The following is a 17,700-nucleotide window of genomic DNA, read 5'->3' on the forward strand; positions in this document are numbered from 1 at the left end:
GTTTTTCAGTTCTTGCTTCTATGACCTCCAGGGTACAGACGACTCTGTCCAGGTCTATGTATATCTGTCCCCTGCCTTCTCCCAGCAGGTGCTCGTCCCTGTGGCCTCCATGTGTAAAGCAGAACGTGTGAGCAGAGTGGACGTGGCTGTCTTCCGAGGCCTCTTTGGGGCCACAGAACCAGGCACTGTTTGAGTGGACACACTGCTCCGTGCTGTGCACCTCAGTACCTCCTGCGCTGGTCATGCCTGTGCCCACAGAGGGCACCCCTCCACCCCTGAGTGGTACCCCTGTCCCAGTGCCAGCCTACTTCCGTCACGCAGAACCTGGCTTCTCCCTCAAGAGGCCTGGGGGGCTCAGTCGGAGCCTCCCGCCCCGGCCCCCTGCCAAAGGCAGCATCCCCATCAGCCGCCTCTTTCCTTCCCGGACCCCAGGCTGGCACCAGCCCCAGCCCCGGAGGGTGTCATTTCGAGGCAAAGCCTCTGAGACCCTACAGAGCCCCTCATATGACCCAAGCCGGCCAGAGTCCTTTTTCCAACAGAGCTTCCAGAGGCTTGGCCGCCTGGGCCATGGCTCTTATGGAGAGGTTTTCAAGGTGAGTGGGGTGACGACTCCTTGGGCTTGCTGGGGGATGCCCCCTGCCCCGCCTCCTGCCCCTGCCTGGATGGGACTGTCCTGGGCAGCCTGCTTCTCACGGGTTGACATGCTCCGTTCCTCAGTGCCTGATTCGACTGCTTTCGCCTTCCCGTCCCACAGGCCTCTCAATACACACTCACCCCTTGTCCACAGCCTGGCACGCCTTACAGGCTCCTGGCTGCTTTCTCTCCTGCCCTGGAGCCAGCCCTGTCTGTAGGGCACACGCTTCCCCACCCCTTAGGCCGGCAGGCACTCAGGCTACCCCCTCCATGCCACTTTTTTTTTCTTAAAATATATTTCTAGTCATTTATATTTTCTTTAAAATGGTGATTCTGCTTACACAAGTACTACATGGAGATAATTTTGTGGTTAAAAAGTACAAACAACATAGGTCTGTAGACCAGTTCTTCCCAGAGGAAACTACTGTGCTTCTCAGGTGGGTGTCCCTCCTTCCAGACCCTTCTCTGTACATCTCCAGAGTTGACCATATAGAGACAAACTCATCTTCAACACAGCGGATCATACTGCCCACATGGTTCTGTAGCCAGCTTTCTTCATATAACTGCGTGCCACGGACACACTTCTAGGCCAATGCTTAGAGCTCATAGTTGCGCACAGGTCTCTCTAAGGTAGATGCCATGCTGCAACTTCCACACTTGTAAATTCTTAATAGAACCCGCCAGATAGTCATTCTAAGTGCTCATGCCACCTCCCATCCCACCTGTGGGTGCCGCCTCCCTTCCAGGTGCGCTCCAAGGAAGATGGCCGGCTCTATGCAATAAAGCGCTCGATGTCACCATTCCGGGGCCCCAAGGACCGGGCCCGCAAGCTGGCCGAGGTCAGCGGCCACGAGAAGGTGGGGCAGCACCCGCGCTGTGTGCGGCTGGAGCAAGCCTGGGAGGAGGGCGGCATCCTGTACCTGCAGACCGAGCTGTGTGGGCCCAGCCTGCAGCAGCACTGTGAGGCCTGGGGCACCGGCCTGCCAGAGGCCCAGGTCTGGGGCTACCTGCGAGATACCCTGCTGGCCCTGGCTCACCTCCACGGCCAAGGTCTGGTCCACCTTGACGTCAAGCCTGCCAACATCTTCCTGGGGCCCCGGGACCGTTGCAAGCTGGGTGACTTTGGGCTGCTGGTTGAGCTGGGTACGTCTGGAGCTGGTGAGGCCCAGGAGGGAGACCCCCGTTACATGGCCCCAGAGCTGCTGCAGGGCTCCTACGGGACAGCAGCCGATGTGTTCAGGTGAGGGCTAGGAGGGGGGCGGTGCCGGGGGTGGGGGCTGCAGTTGCCCGAGGGAGGGAAGCGCCACCCTAGCCCAAAGTCAGGAACCCGGGCCTCGGGCTGAACATCCTGCCCCAAAGGGGTGGAGGCCTGCCCTGAGGCTGAGGGGGTTCTGCAGTCAGGCTGTCTAAGCAGCAAACCCTCTGGAGCCACTTTACATGGATTTACCCACTTCCTCACTGCACCTCCACAGGAGGAATGATTACTGCATTTACAGGGACTGGACCTGGCACTGGGCTCCCTTGTCCCTGCCAGTAACGCTGTTCAGCCTCTAGCAGCCATATCCAGCTTTATCAACACAATGGGGACAGGAACATGAGCAGCCCCAGTGCCTGTCCAGTGAGCAGTGCAGGATGGCTCGCCGGCTGGTGGGCAGCCTGTGCTGTGTGTGGGCTCCATGCCCCACACCATGGTCCCACCATTGGACCTCCTGGGGCCTTCTCAGGACCCCTCACTGCTCCCTCCCCACTTCCCTGGCTCATGGTGGAAGACAGCAGCCCTTCTGGAGTCTGGGTCCCAAGGCCAACCTTGCCTCTTCTTGTCCCTGCCCCCGTCCTTCCCAGTCTGGGTCTCACCGTCCTGGAAGTGGCGTGCAACATGGAGCTGCCCCACGGTGGGGAGGGCTGGCAGCAGCTTCGCCAGGGCTATCTGCCTCCTGAGTTCACTGCTGGTAAGTGGAGGGCGGGGATGGACAGGAATGTGCTGCCCCCCACCAGGAGGGTCGTGGGGGATGGCATGGCTGGCGGTGGGGACCACTGGGCTCCAGGCCCAGTCGCCCCTGACACGGCCCTGCCCTGTGGACAGGCCTATCTTCCGAGCTGCGTTCTGTCCTCACCATGATGCTGGAACCTGACCCCAAGCTGCGGGCCACTGCTGAGGCCCTGCTGGCTCTGCCCATGCTCAGGCGGCCTCGGCCATGGAGCATTCTGTGGTACATGGCTGCCGATGCCTTCAGCCGAGGGTGGGCCCTGTGGCAGGTAAGTCAGGCGATGGTGGCAGGATGCCCCACCCTGCTCCCCAGTGCCAGGGTGTGACCTGCCTCCACCATCCCTGTCCCCACAGGCCCTGCTTTCCTTGATGTGCTGGCTCTGGCACAGATTGGCTCACCCCGCCAGCTGGCTGCAGCCGCCGAGCCCACCAGCCACCCCGCCTGGCTCCCCACCCTGCAGCCTCCTCCTGGACAGCAGCCTCTCCAGCAGCTGGGATGATGACAGCATAGGGTGGGTGAGAGCTGAGGGAGCTGGGGGCGGGGGTAGGGGTGGTCAACAGCGTCAGGTCCCAGACCCAGGAGGATTAGCAGGGAGAGATCCCTCCCACAAACCTGGCCCCCATCATGCCCTGGGAAGGGAATCGAGGCCAGTGGGGGTGCAGCCTGCCCTGTTTGAATGCAGCTGTCCCTTCCAAGCCCAGAGCAGGGAGCAGGGTCGGGGCCACAGCTCCCATGACAGCAGGGGCTGCCGGTGCCCACAGATGAGGTACTGTCCTCTCACAGCCTGGGGAGCTGCGCCCTGGGAAACTCCTCGGTTCTAGGTACCTGGTGGCCAGAGGAGAGGCTGTCATTAAGGAACTGTTACAAAACCACAGGCTTGGGCACCAGCCTCAGGAGGAACCATACCATTAACCCCTTCTTTAAGGAAATGTCACCCCTTTGCCATGGGGACACTTTATATCCACATGAAGTACCAGCTAAGCTTCATTTGCCACAAGGTCACTTCAAAGCTAGCTGTCCAAACCCATGTGTTCCGAAACGGAACAGAGGTGGCCTTTCAAAGTTGTGAAAGTGCTTTTCTCAAGGGGCACCTTGTTTCCGCTGGTTCCTGACAGTGGCCCTGCCCCTGTCCATGGCAGGAGGAGCCTGGCGCCGGCTCCCTGCCCCGCCCAGCTGTGGCGGCCTCCGGGTGCACTCCCCACCCCTCGACACCTTACTTGTCTGGCTACCCTGTGCAGGCTCTCACTCTCTGCAGAGACTGTCCTGGCCAGGGCTACTGGGAACACCTCCACCCCCCGCAGTGGCTCCCCCGCCCCCCGGAACAGGTACACACTGAGGTGAGCAGGCCCTGAGTCCAGGGGGTGGGAGGTGGTGGCTCTCAGTCTCTGAGTGTCATCTGTCTCTCTTCCCTCCCACCCAGGGATGCCCTGGACCTGAGTGACATTGACTCCGAGCCCCCTCGGGGCTCCTTCCCCTCCTTCGAACCTCGGAACCTTCTCAGCCTGTTTGAGGACTCACTGGGCCCAGGCTGAGTCCACAAGCCAGCCTTGGCGCTTTTAACCTTTTAGCCACCCCCCCAATCCTCCTGGAGGTGGGGTTCCCTCTGGGAACTCCACTGGTGCCTCCTGCCTACCCATGTCTAATAAAATGTATTTGAATCTTGGGAGCACCCAAGCTTGCTTGTGTGACAACACAGCGCTTCCTACCCTTTATTGATGTTGCTGGGGGTTTGTGGCCCCGAGGCTGAGCCCTGATACAGGGCCCCAGGCCAGCTGACTGGAGGTAGGATCCAGGCGCTGTGTGGAGCAGAGATTTCCTGAGCAGGCACGTCCCCACTGTGTAGGTCGAGCCATCAGAGCATGGCACTCGAGGTGGAGGGAGGGCCCTCAGCCCAGTGGCCACTCAGTGCTTCATGTCTCTGTGCTAGCTGCCTGGAAAAAACAGCTGCAGCCGCCCTCCTACCCCTTGGTCCTGGGATAAGAGACTAGTCCTGTTGCCCAAACCCCTCACTCCACAGTCTCTGGACGAAGGGAGAAGGGGTGGGTGAGCCTCAGGCTGCCCGGAGGGCTAGCATGCAGAGCAGAAAGGTCAGGAAATATGGGCTGAAGGCTGGGCAAGGCAGCCACGAGGTACCTTACATGTGGGGGAGGGTGGTGGGCTCATGGCTCTGGGCTGATAGCATCCCAACTGTCAGAGCCAGACGTGACCTCAGAGTCCCTCTGGCCACACCCTCACAGGTCACAGAGGAGGATAAACAGAGGCCTAGGAAGGAAGGTTTCCGTCTAGCCCACACAGACAGTACCCGGAAAGAAGGCAGGGAGGGAAGCCAGAGCTCCGAGACGTGCGTAGAAGAGGCTAGCCCACAGGGAAGATCAGATGAACGGGTGACGGCTGCCAGCTGGGAAGTCCAGTTTGCTGGGAGCATCCAGGGAGTCAGCCCCTCGCAGACCAGCAGGAGTGAAGCGCGATCGTCGGTCCCAGGTGACTGCAGAGAGGCCGACGTGGCAGGCAGAAGGTGGCTCAGTCTGGGGGGCAGGTGTGGTGGGCGGCCCAGAGCAGGTCTGGCACGACACCGGCGTGCAGCTGGAGGATGGAGCCCACGCTGAGCAGGTGCATGATCTGGTGGGAGTTGCCCCAGTAGTCGAAGCGGCCAGGTCCCCAGCGCTCTGGCAGGCGGGCCACATTCACCAGTCCCCCAAGCAGTGCCAGCGCATCCATGCGTAGGTAGCAGCGCAGGGAGCCCGGGGCGCCGGAGCCCAGCCCCACTCCCCGGGCCCCGAACACCAGGAGGCGGGCAGCAGCCTGCCAACCAAAGGCACGAAGCCGGGCACTGGTGGAGGGGGCAGTGAGGGCCCGCCAGCCAGCCACGCCGGACAGCACGGTGTAGCCCACCAGGGCAGCCGGACGCAGCCAGGGCCTACAGGCCAGGGTGCAGTGGATGATGGGCAGCGCCCCTGTATGGAAAGAGGCGGGAGGCACGTCACCCGGGAACTGCCTGCCCTCTACTTCAGGGACTCGTGTGAGTGACCCTCCCTCCACCTCCCTGGTGGCCACCCACCTCCCGTCCTTCAGGCCGCCCCGTCGCGTGGCTCACCAAGGGTGTTGACAAGGCAGACGCCACACATGTCCAGGGCGAGGAGGCGGGTATACACGGCGCTGCCCCCTTGGTGGCACATGAAGAGATGGTAGAGCACAGAGCCTGCGGGAGGGGCCAGGCAGGCCACACAGTGTGTCCCGCCCAGCCAGCCGTCCTGGCCCAGCTGGCCCCATGGCATGGTCATGGGCAGCAGCACCAGGAAGCCTAGCAAGGCCAACCCTGGGGGAGGGAGACAATTATCCATCACATGGCTTGAGCGCCGAGGACAAGCCACGTCCTCAGGGAGCCCACAGTCTAGAGATGATACAGGAGGGAGGAGACAAGATGGGTCTTGACGATGCTCTTAGCACGCTCGTGGCCAGGCCCCCGGCAGGGGCAGGCCCTGTGCCTTCAGTAACTTCAGTGACTTAGCAGAGCTCCCAAGAGTTTCTGGAGGTAGAGACCGTTGTCCACACATTCAGTTGAAGAACCCAAGCCAGTGCCCCAGGTGACCCCAGCAATGAAAGCAGAGTAGAACCCAGCAGTCTTATCTCCTCCCTGCAGCACATTACCTCCCCAGAACACAGGGGGCCCCAATCCCCCAAACTTGGTGTGTCAGCAGAAGCCAGAGGGAGGCATGATCTCATGCTGAATTTTATATAGGATATGTGGGCAATGATACTAGATCTGCAGGTCACTTAGCTTGCTTCTCTCAATCCCTGTGTCCTCTCTATAAGTGACCAGACACAGGGAGGCTTTGGGTCTTTCTGTCTTCCAGAAAGGGCAGACTCAGGCAGGGGAGACCAGCTGCAGGAGCTCGTTTCCTACTTCCCCAGGGAGCTTTTCCTGCCCTCCATTCCTCTCAGCCCCAGCCAGGCCCTTCCCACCCTTTCCCCTGGGCACTCTGGCACTGCCCTCCCAGGGGTCAAAGACAGGCACAGACGACTAGGCTGCTGGCTGCACATGGGCAAGGTCTGGCCAGGCCCCAGTCAGCCGGCGAGCCAGGTACCAAGGTTAGGCCCAGCGGGCTCAGGCCCCTCTCCTGGCCCGGACAGCCCAAGGAGTGGCAGGGCTGTGTCAGCAGATAAGGGCCGCGGAGGTGGGGAGGAGGGGCCGCCGCCAGGCGGAGCCCCGGGCAGAGGAGGGTGACAAGACCGCCGCCCCGGGAGGGGCTGGGGCCTGGCTTCTTTCCTGGGCCGCGAGGCCGAAGTTAACACCCATGTCCTGGACGAGCGCAGGCGGGGGAAGGTGCCCCGGACGCTGGGATTATGAAGGGGGCGGGCACCAGGCTCCTCCCCGGGGCTCAGAGGGATTAAGCGGACTCGGTCCCCCACTCTGTGTCCCCCGTCTGCCCCGGGGGCCCCGCCCGGGAGCGGAAGGACAGTTCCATTCGGGACAATGGCAGCTTTGTCACCAGGGCGCCCAGCCGTGCCAGGGCCCAGGCAGCCCGGGACCTGAACACTGGGCGCCCGCCGGCCCCCGAACCCCCAGGCCGGCTCGGGCAAGGCTGCCGCGGGTGTGGATGCGGGGCGCGCGGCTCACCGTGCGTGTAGATGTTGCCCAGCTCGTTGTGCAGGTAGAAGAGGCTGCGCAGACAGCCCGAGCCGCTGCTGGCCGGCCGGTAGCCCGTGAGCACGAACTTGTTGAACTGCAGGTGCGGCGGGGAGCTGGCCCAGTCCAGCAGGCGCGGCCCGGCCAGGAACGCCATGGCCCGCGCCGGGCGGGCGCCGCGCTCCTCTGGCCCGGCCTGCTGCTCAGGGCTGCCGCGGCGCGCGGAGGCTCATCCCGGCGCCCGCCCGCCGCCCGGCGCTCCGTCCGCGCACGCGCCGCCGGGGGTCCTGGCCCGCGACCCCTCCCGCGCTGCGCACGCGCGGCCGGGCGCCCCCACGCCGGGGCGGAGGCTGGGGCAGCGCGGGGCGCCGGAGCGCAGTGCGGCCGGCCTGGCAGGGGCGGGCGCACCGCGGGGACAGCGCCTGGCGGCGGCGGCGGCGACGACGGCCGGCTGTCTCTCCGCGGCCGGGAGGACGGGTGCGGCCGGACGCTGGTGGGGACGCCAGACTCCGCCCCAACGGCTCGCCCCCGCCATCCCGCCAGCGTTTCGCGCGCGGTGCCGGTGACGTCGACCCTGCGAGGGCCAATGGGCGCGGCTGGTGGGGAGGCCCCGCCCACGCCCAGACTTTGGCTCAATTAGCATAATATACGCGGTCCCAGCCTTATTTGCATGGGGTAGCTGTGGGCGAGGGCTCCGAGGTTCTGGGTCCCGGTGGCTCTGCTGGAGTGACCCCGGCGCCTTGTCTGCCTCGCGCGCCCCAGCTTTCCGCGCGACCCCCAGGTCGACGCACCCTGGGGCACTCAGCCTCCCCGCCGCCCATCCCCACCCCTCACCCGGGCTCTGTCCAAGGTGCTGCCGGCCCCGGCCCTTCGGCCCAGGAAGGTCTAGACCCGGCGCGCCCCGACTCCAGGGGTGATCAGTCGACTCAGCCCGAGCGCAGCGGGCCACGCTCAGATGCTCAGGCCTCTACAGGTGTGTCTGACGCGCCCCGCACCCTCGGGCGATGCCCTGCCCTTCGGACCAGTCTTCTGAGAACCTGGGCGCGGTCAGACTCGCTCCCTGTTATCGCCCATGGAGGGCACCTTCAGTTCCACCCGAAAAAGACAGGAATCGGAGGGGAAGAGAGTAGGCAGGAGGCCAAGGGAGAAAAGTCGGTCCCTGCCCGGGTTCATCCTAAAGCGGGTCCAGGAATGCATCCTCCTCCGGTTTAACCCCGCCCACCCCCCCGCTTCCCCCTCCTCCCCTTCTCCCGGACCCCACCCACCCTTCTGCCTCCGCCTTTCTCAGTCCTCCGCCTTCCTGGCGGCTCCGAATCACTCCAAGCTCCGACCAACCTTAATTTGCATGGACACACCTAACTTTGTTCCCATACCCTCATTAACATAACCCCTTTCATCACGCAGGAACTTGCAGAGCCCTGTATCAAAATAGGTCCTTTATTCAAAGTCTATGGTTGGTCTTTTGACTGCTTTCCTTGACCTCTCACATTTCACTTAGGGCAGCAGTCCAGGACCACCCCAAGAGGCTCTTGAAGCCAACTGAAATCAGAGACCCCTCTATCAACGTTCATGAGGAAGGGGAGCTGGGATCCTCTTGCCCTTAGGCCTCTGCCATCTGGCCCCTGAGGGTCAGACCAAGTTCTCAACAGCACCAGATGCTTCGGGTCCAACGTCTGGCCTCCACGGGATGACCAGAGACCCAGCTGCCCTTAACGGGGCGGAAGGTCAGCGCTGAATGCGGCATGGAGTCTCGGGTGTCCATCCCGCTTGCAGAGGGTCCCGAGTCAGAGAGCAGAGATGAGTGAGCGCAGGGAACTCTGGCTGGAGGCGCTCAGGGGCCGGTAACTCGCCGCTAGACCCTCAGCCTGAGGGTCCCCCGGGGGGCAGGGCAGGGCCACCCCTCGAGGCCCGCGGTACCACACAGCCCAGCTTCTCCCCGGGCCCTGCGAAGGCCCCAACGCCGCGGGGCCCTTTTCCCGGAGTCAGCAGACAGCTCCTAGAGAAGGAGCAGACGTCAGCCGAACCCAACCAATTTTGCCTCCAGCGTCCTGCTTTGCCTGCGGTCGCACGCGCGACTCCCTGTGTGGACGCAAGGCCTCGGCCCCCGAGAACCCAGCCCGGCCCCCCTGGAGCTCCCAGCTTCCCAGCACCCCTCCCGCGCAGCGAGGCGTCCGCCCTCAGGCCCTGCCCCGGGGGGCGCACCGTCGGCGCAGCAGGCGCAGCAGCGACAGCAGCAGCAGCAGCAGCACGGAGACGGCCGCGACCGTCGGGAAGACCCGGGCTGCGGGCACACGGTGCTGTGAGGAGCGGGTCTGGGCGGGGCGGCTCCCCAAACTCCCTCCCGCCTGGCACGCCCGCCTCACCCCCCATCACGGCCTCCGGAGCCCCGGGCCGGGGGCTGCAGCTCGCGTTGGCCCCGTCGAGGGGCGCTGCGGGGGTCTGGGCCGAGCCCTCGGGCGCCGGGTTGTCAGCGGCGTCCTGCAGCCCTGCCGGAAGAGAGGTGAGGCGGGGCGGGGGGCGGGCCGGGGGCCGGGGACGGGGGCGCGGGCCGGGCTCTCACCGTGGAACGTGAGCGCGAAGCCCTGCGCGTGGCCCCGCGCGTCGCTGCGGAAGGTGAGCAGCAGCGCGGAGACCCGCAGGCGCAGCGGCCCGGGCGGCGGCCGGCGGGAGCCGTCGAAGGCGCGGAGCAGGCTGCCCGAGGCAGCATCGCGCATCTCCAGCCGGTCGCGCGGGTCGGCCAGCTCGAAGAGGCGGAAGGTGAGCTCCAGCGCGGCGCCGGGAGGGCGCAGCAGCCAGCTGCAGTTGCGGTCCGGCCCATACTCGTCGGGGAAGTCCGGGGAGTACACGACGCCCTGAGGCACGGTCCAGTTGCCCTGGCAGGAGCCCACGGACACTGTGGGCGGGGCCGGCGTCAGAACCCCGGGCCGGGCTCCCCGCCCGCCCCAGCCCCCCCTGCCCGCTCACTCGTCACCTTCGTAGATGCCCAGGCGCCCATCGCCGCCGCACAGCTGGCCCGGGTGGCCGAAGCAAATCTGGTCGCAGTCGGTAGCTGGGGCTGGGCGTCCCCGGTCCAGGTCGCTTTCGGAGCCACAGAAGCAGGCGTAGCCGGCCTCCACGCCCGCCAGCTGGGAGCACAGACTGGGTGACCCCCAAGGCAGGGGCGGGGGCGGGGCTGGGGGAGCGGGAGGCTGGGGCCTGGCAGGAGGTGAGAGCTGGCCTGGAGCTTCCAAAATCAACGTCAGGGTTTGACGTCATAGGTGGGAGTTGATTTGGGTCCTGAGGTCAAGTTCGGGGGTCACCATTCTGGGCAGGAGGTGGGGGTCAGTACCTGGTAGCCCTTCATGCGGCAGAAGCGGAGGCACACCTGCACCGTGAGCTTTGTCGAGGTGCCGCTGGGGCCGCTGAGAGCCGGGGGGGTCCCCGAATCCACGAAGCAGCCCAGGTACCCGGGCACTGAGGAGCAACAGAGTCAGGCTTGGTCCCTTCCCTCCAAGAGCCAACTCTACCCAGGCAGCCAGCCGTTCCCAGCCTTGCCCAGCCAGGCCCACTCACTGTGACACGTGGGGATGTCGCAATAGCGCCAGTAGATGCCCTCCTCTGTCTCGGCTACATAGCACCATGGCTGCACGTCGCCGTCTGGGTTCCTGCCATTGGGGGAGAAGTGGTCCAGATCCCCCCACCCCAAAGGCTGCAAATCCCAGGCCCCACCCCACAACCTGTTCTCGAAACGGCCACCACGTGTGTTAGAACTTATTTGTGCGTTCCTCTCTGTTGTCCCACAAGTTCAGGTTTGTCCCATGTGCTTCTGGATGTCAACTTCCGACTGGGTGGGGGGTAAGGAGAAGATGTCCTTAAAGGGGCCCTGAGGACATATTTTGGGCTGCAGGTGTTGCTAGGACATGACCTTATACACAAGGACTTTGAGGCCACCAGGGGTTTCCCCAACCCTGCCTTGGGCCTCAGCCATTCTCTTGCCTTGGAACCCTACTTTAAGGCAAAAGTGGGGATTTCTGAGCTTTGTGTGTCCTCCCACTCCACTCCAGACAGCAGGGGGGCTCTGAGCCCCCAATCCCTCCATCACGAGTAGAGCCTTTCAAGTAAGTTGTATGGCAAGGGCCCGGCCCCTTACTCCAGAGCTCGCCGCTGCCTGGGTTCCGCTGGCACCAGCTTCTGGGATGCCCAGGCCTGACCTGACAGTCTGCAGAGTTTGGGCACTGAAGGCCAGTCCCCCGCCGGAAAATGTTCAGTGCGTCCCGCCTGGCCCCTAGGAGGGGCTAGGCCGGGTCCCTCGCACAGCTGCGCGCCCAGTCCCTCCAGGTGGACTTTGTGTCCCACGGGCCAAGACCTCTGCGCAGCCCAGTAGGGCCCCGGCCCTCCCCTCACCGGCAGAAGTTGTGCGGGCCCAGCCCCCAGCGGCCCTGGGGGTCGCTGGCGCTGCTGTAGCTGTGCTGCTGCGTCTGGTCCCAGAAGAGGCACGGGCGGCCGGCCCCGCGGGGCCCTGTGCGGTTCTGGTGGCCACGGTAGTCGGCGCCATTCACCTGGAAGCACTCGGACAGGCCTGCAGGACAACCGCGGGGGCCGGAGGTCGGACCTTCCCACATCTCCACCACTGCGACCCCAACTGCCACCCTGCTTGCCAGCCAGCACGCCCCCTCCCCCCCCCTCAGCTGCTCCAGCCACCGGCTCTGCCCCCTCCTCTGCCTCCAACCCAGCGAGGCAATGGACAGCAGAGGTGACCACGCTGTCCTTAGGCCAAGACTCACCTGGGCTGTGCAGGCTCGCCGCTGAGGCCCCGTGGGGCAGCAGCAGCGGGAGGAAGAGGAGGAGGAGGCGGCCCTGTGGGGCCCCCGTCTCCATCGTCCCCAACCAGAGAGAGGTTGCCCGGGCCGGCACAGGGTCCAGGCCGCCCCCAGGGTCGCTCCGGGGTCTTTCAGGCCACCTGGGGGCCGTTGTCCTCTGACAGTCTGCTCTCCGGGCGGCGCTCTCCGTCTGAGCCGGTGAATCTCCCGCGGGGATCTGCCTCCCCGGTTCCCTTCCCTGAAGGCGCCGGCCCCTGGTTCTCCCTGGCTGTATCCCCCCGGGGTCCTCTGGCCAGCGGCGCCCTCTGTCACTGCCTCTTGGGGGCTCCAGGTCTCGCCTCAGCTTCCATACCCACCCCCTCGGGAGGCGCCTTGCTCTCTGAGTCGCCCTCGCTCAGGTCTCTAACGCACTGGCTCCTGCCCCCCTCGCGTCCCTCTGTGGGTCCCTCCCCCTGGAATCCCTCCCTCCCCACCCCATCCCCCCCAGGCCGGGAAGCCCCGCCCGAGACTGGAGCGGAGGCAGCAGGTCCAGACGTCTCCCACGCCAACACCCCCCTCCCCAACACCCTGCCTGGGGACCCCAGTCTCCCGGCCCGCGGCTCCCCCCACCCCCCCGCTCGCTCCCAGGGTCCCCGCGGGCTCTAGGGCTGCGTGGAGCAGGCCAGGCCAGTCGGTGGACAGAAGGGCCCTAATGGGGCTGATACAAGACCCTGTCCAGAGGCGCCCCTGAATCCGGCCCTCGCTCGCACTTCCGGCCCCCACCCAGCGCCACAAGCTCCAAAGCACACCCTCTTCGGATTCCCGCGCCCCTCTCCCCAAGTACCGAATGCCTCTGGTTTGACGAAGGAAGTGCCACTCCCTGCCCCCCCCCCCCCCCCCCCCCCCCGCGCCCCCGAGACAGGCGGGAACGGTGGACGCTCAGTCCCGGACAAGCAGGGCCAGCTGGTGTCTAGGGACGGAGGCAGCTGCGCCCCTGGTCCCGGCCCGCCCCCTCCTCTCTTCCCCCTTCTTTCCGTAGGACCCCCGGCCCAGGCTCGCCGGGGCCCTCGCAGCGCCGTGGAATTCCCCCAGCGGAGCCCCCCCACCCCCACCCTGGCGGGGGAGGGGAGCAGGCCCGGGCAGGCGTGGGGGGAAATTCCCCGCCCCCCCCCCCCCCCCCCCCCCCCCCCGCCGACTCCTCCGAATCCTCTGATCTCCCAGCGCCGCCCGCCGGCTGCCCCCAGGGCTTGGGGGGAGGCCAGCGCAGGTGCGTGGGAGGGCGGGGGCGGACGCCGAGGTGGGGACGGGCGGCAGCGCCCAGCGCCCCCCCCAGCGGCCCCGCCCCGCGCGCAGTGCTGGCCGCTCAGTCCAGCCTCGCCCCCTGCCCAGGCCCTCGCCAAGCTGTCCAGCCCTGACCGAGCTGTCGGGGCCATTAGGATGGGAGGGGGAGCAGGAAGGATTCTAGAAGGGCCAAGATGTGGGCGGCGCCGGCGGGTCGGACACCTCTCAGTTGGTGTCCGGGTGAGCGGTTCGGAGGAGCCAGGCTTGCTGAAAGTCGTTGCCCAGGCGGGTGGCCTCCTGGGGAGTACCACTCGGCCACCAGGCTGCCCAGGGCTCAGCTCCCGGGCTCCTGGCCTTGCTGAGCACTGGACTGGGAGGCTCACCTGCGCAGGCCAGCCCAGCGCAGAGCACCTAATGCCCCCCGGGGCCAGGGGACAGCTCGCGGCCAGCCTTCGCTGCAGGTGGGAAAGAGGCAGTTGCTGCCAGGGCTCGTAGGTGCCCTCCCAAGTTTCTGGCCAGCAGGGAGCTGGGGTCTGCAGGCCTCGGCTCTGTGACAGAGTTGTGTGCGGAGCCCCACCTCCAGGGTCACCGAATACCCAGGAAAGGGCCGGGTGGGGGATAGCGACAGGGGTCAGTAGGGAAAGTAGAGTGGGGACTGCCCCTGCCTGGCAGGGATGGGCCAGGCTGTTGCGCAGTCTAATGTACTTCCTGAGGCCTCCGTCTCCTGCAAAGGGGAGGCTGGAGGACTGGGGGAGGGTGCTCCATTCCAGAACTGGGGCACCCACATGAGGGGCAGTGTAGTGTGCTCCTTGCAGGCTCCAGTGCCAGATGACTTCCGGAACCTCAAACTAAAGAGGTCCTTGGCCCTCACCCTGCCACTTGGAGTTCAGGAAAGCTGAAGGGCCTCACAGTCTCAGCCAGGACTTCTGCTGGGTCCCCCCAGACTGCATGGGGAGAGGGCTGGGTCCCTCCTACCTGCTCCGGCCCTCTACCTGTGTTTACTGACCCCAGTTCCTCCGGCTCCTGTGCAAACAGCTGAACTTCATTTTCCTGCCTCCCTTGCATCTGACTATGGGGGTGAGTTCGGGCCAACAGGGCGTGTGCAGGAGTGATGCCTCGGTACTCGAAGTAGGGGGGCCGCCCACCAGCAGCGGCATCCCTGAGGAGCTTGTTACAAATGCAGGTTCCCAGGCTCCACCCCGGACTTCCTTCATCAGGACCTCCGGGTTGGCAAAACACACACGTAGGCCCCTGCCAAACTGGATGTGGAAGATGCCCAGGGCCTGGAGGGGGGAAGGAGCTGGATTCCCGGGTGACCTCGTGGAAGGTGGCCACCAGCCAGGAGAGTAGGGATGCGTGAGAAAGAAGCCCGTGTTGCCTAGCTGCTGGGGCTGGAGGTTTGCTTGTTACAGCAGCTCCGCTGACACAGCCCTGCCCCGTCTAGTTCTGGTCGCCCGTGTTGTTTTCCCTGGCGTCCTAACAAAGTCCCACAGCCTGGGCGGCAGGGTGGCTTCCTTCTGGAAGCTGAGTGCGGGCTTGTTCGACACCCCTCCACTAGCTTCGGGAGGCCACTGGGTCGTCACTGGTGTGCCTTGGCCTGTGGAAGCATCACCACAGTCTGGCTTCATCTTCACGCGGCATTCTCCCTGCATGAGTCTGTGTCCAAATCTCCCCCGCCCCCGCCCCGTTTTAAAAGATTTTATTTATTCATTTGAGAGACAGAGCACAAGCAGGGAGGAGAGGTGGACGCCATCCCAGGACCCAGGATCATGACCTAAGCCCCCCAGGCGCCCTGTACTGCCAGATGCCCCCAAGCGTCCCAGATCTCTCTCTTTTTGAAGGCTGCATAGTAGTCCACGGTGTGGCTAGACCACATTTTCTTTATCCCTTCATATGTCAGTGGACATGTGGGTCACTTCCACCAGCCAGCGTCCAACAGACTTGGGACAGGGACCTGAGCAGGACCCTGATTGGGTCCCCACTGCCCCCAGTCTTCACCTCCTCAATCACAGTTAACAGAGATTGTTTGAGCCCTTGTAGGTGCTGGACAAATACTCTTCCTTTCTCTAAAACATTGGGGGTGAGAGGCCAGAGCCCAAGGCCCAAGCCAGGGCCTTATTTCCAAAGCCAAGGGGCCCTTCTAGAGCCTTCCAAACCTTCAGGGGAACAGTGGGATAGGCGGCCAGAAGGGTCTGGGCTCTGCAGGGCCAGGATATGGCCTAAGGCCAGGGACCTCCTACCCCAGTACCTCTGGCTTTTGGTCCTTGGACCAGGTCATCATACTTGATGTGGAAACAAAACAGAGGACACCTGGGCCAGGTGCTGCGTGATAGGACTGCATTTTAGGGGCGCCTGGGGGGCTCAGCAGTTGAGCGTCTACCTTCTGCTCAGGGTGTGATCCCGGGGTCCTGGGATTGAGTCCCGCATGGGGCTCCCTGCATGGAGCCGGCTTCTCCCTCTGCTTGTGTCTCTGCCTCTCTCTCTGTGTCTCTCGTGAACAAATAAATAAAATCTTAAAAAAAAAAAAAAAAAAAGACTGCATTTTAGAAAGCTCCTGGCGATCATGGGGATGGATTGCAGAAAGGGGGCAGTGGAGACTGCTGTAGCCATGCAGGCCAGTGGTTGGGGCTCTAGTGATTCTGGGGCCGGGACTGGGGGTGTTTACTCAGGCAAGGACCAGCGACACGGTTGTCTTCACTGTGTACGCACCTTAGCTGGCGCCCTGGAGTGACTGTATCCCTCCAAAATTCGTATGTTGAAACTTGAATCAAATGTGATGCTATCAGGACGTGAAGCCCCTGGGAGGTGTTTAGGTCAGCGTGGAGCTTCAGGATGGATCATGAGCAGCCGGAGAGTGAGCTAGTCACCCGCCCCGACGAGGATGCAGCAAGGAGGCTCTTGTCAGAATATACTCGGGTGTGCCCCCTCATCCCAGGCCTCCAGCCTCAGAGCCCTGAGGCGTGCACGTTGGTTGTGGAAGGGTCCCTCCATCTATGGCATTTGTTAAGACGCCCTGGATGGACTGACACCCGAATCCCCCAAAGCCTCTCAGCTCCAGGGAAAGAAACCCCTTCTGCTTCACCACGTGGGGAAAGTGGGCAGAGTAAGTGAGCCTAATGGGTCCAGGGCTTCTTTTTGGGGTGATGAATATTCTGGAATTAGATGGTGGTGATGGACGCAGCACTGGTGAATATACTAAGAGCCACTGAGTCAGACTGAGTGGCGCGTGGATTAAGGACAGGGCGGCACGCAGCACAGCTCTGGGTTTCTCCTCGTGCGGTGGAACCACCATGAGGAGGACAACAGGTGGCTGTCCCCCTCTGCTGCTGTACCCCATGCCCACGGGTCACCAAGGCTGAGGCCGTGGAGGCGGTTGGACACACGGGTCCAGTTCCAGAAGACAGGGCCAGGCCGATGCCGCAGACAGACAGACTGGGAGTCCTCAAAGCTGCTGGGCAGGAGAGGGCAGAGGGCCAGTCCCCGCCACACCAACCACCCAGCTTTAGGGGCGGGTGGGGGCAGGGGAGCCCTCCAGGGAGGCCTGGACCAGTGCAGGAAGGGAGGCCCAGGACAGAGGCGTGACCTTGGGAGGGGCAGGCGGGGAGCTCTGAGAAGCACACGCTGACTGTTGGCACAGGAGTTCCTGGGTGCCAGGGTCCTGCGGGAAGGACGTGGGGGCCAGAGGCGGGGGACCAAGGGGCTGGAGCCGCGAGTAGCCTTTCTGCGATGCTCACCTAACACCCCTGGGGGCAGGGACTGGGGGCCGGGGCTCCTGCCCCCCAGTTTTAAGAGTTGAGTTCCTTGTTGATATTTCTGCTATTCCTAGTGAAGTTTTTTTTTTAATGCCATAATTGAAACATAATTTCATAATTGTTGCTCACCATCACACAGAGGGGGCGGGCACACTAATGACGGGCTCCAGTGGTGGAGACATCCTACAATGGGGCTTACTGGGGGAAAGTAGCAGCAGAGCAGGAGCAGGGAGGGAGCGGGCATTGCCCTGCCGATCTGTCTCCATCCATCCACTGAGGCACCAGCTTCCCGGGCATCTGCCCCGGTGCACTCTGCTCTGTGACGGGACAGGGCAGGAGACCTCTCCGGGGCTCTGGACTCTGGAGGAAGCAGACCTATGGGAGGAAGCCTGCGGAGCTTGGAGCAGCCGTGGGGCACCCAAGGGGACGGCAGTGTCAAAAATTCCTGTCCATCTGGGAGTCAGTCCAAGCGCCACAGAGCATCCGTGTGTCCTCTGAGGTCCAAGCAGGAGCAGAGAGGAGCACGCAGGCCCCCGTCAGCACGCGTGTCCAGGAGTAAAGAGAAGCCTAGGTCCCTCTGTGACTCTCCTTGTGCTGCATCCCAGAGCGCAGCCAAGCTGAGGGCCATGGGACTTGAGAAT

At 64.1% G+C, this 17,700-nt stretch overlaps 3 protein-coding genes across 4 annotated transcripts; 1 reads left to right on the forward strand and 2 right to left on the reverse strand.

Annotated features, from left to right (window-relative positions):
* The first annotated feature begins 233 nt into the window (after positions 1 to 233).
* PKMYT1 (protein kinase, membrane associated tyrosine/threonine 1) lies at positions 234 to 4,182 on the forward strand. Of its 2 annotated transcripts, none has more exons than XM_041750432.1 (7): positions 234 to 593; positions 1,380 to 1,873; positions 2,476 to 2,582; positions 2,717 to 2,889; positions 2,975 to 3,132; positions 3,860 to 3,958; positions 4,042 to 4,182. In XM_041750432.1, exons 1-7 carry the CDS (start codon positions 243 to 245, stop codon positions 4,151 to 4,153), a joined length of 1,494 nt encoding a protein of 497 aa, XP_041606366.1. In that variant the 5' UTR covers positions 234 to 242; the 3' UTR covers positions 4,154 to 4,182. The 2 variants fall into 2 exon arrangements, with proteins under 2 accessions (XP_041606366.1, XP_041606365.1); XM_041750431.1 differs by having other exon boundaries at positions 243 to 593; positions 3,860 to 3,946; positions 4,042 to 4,174.
* A 134-nt stretch (positions 4,183 to 4,316) lies between these two features.
* Positions 4,317 to 7,705, reverse strand: PAQR4 (progestin and adipoQ receptor family member 4). Its single transcript, XM_041750433.1, has 3 exons — positions 7,240 to 7,705; positions 5,716 to 5,937; positions 4,317 to 5,575 (listed from the first exon to the last, which is right to left on the reverse strand). The coding sequence occupies exons 1-3, from the start codon at positions 7,403 to 7,405 to the stop codon at positions 5,142 to 5,144; spliced, it is 822 nt and encodes a 273-aa protein (XP_041606367.1). The 5' UTR covers positions 7,406 to 7,705; the 3' UTR covers positions 4,317 to 5,141.
* A 1,036-nt stretch (positions 7,706 to 8,741) lies between these two features.
* Positions 8,742 to 12,149, reverse strand: KREMEN2 (kringle containing transmembrane protein 2). The gene is given in 10 exon segments (XM_041750216.1): positions 8,742 to 9,221; positions 9,223 to 9,244; positions 9,451 to 9,529; positions 9,612 to 9,734; positions 9,809 to 10,141; positions 10,220 to 10,373; positions 10,577 to 10,701; positions 10,801 to 10,892; positions 11,632 to 11,806; positions 12,012 to 12,149. Coding segments are annotated over 10 exon segments (1,386 nt in total). The 5' UTR covers positions 12,106 to 12,149; the 3' UTR covers positions 8,742 to 9,032.
* Between the last annotated feature and the right edge of the window lie 5,551 nt (positions 12,150 to 17,700).

The sequence above is a fragment of the Vulpes lagopus genome, chromosome 3, assembly GCF_018345385.1.
Source record: "Vulpes lagopus strain Blue_001 chromosome 3, ASM1834538v1, whole genome shotgun sequence".
NCBI lineage: Eukaryota > Metazoa > Chordata > Mammalia > Carnivora > Canidae > Vulpes > Vulpes lagopus.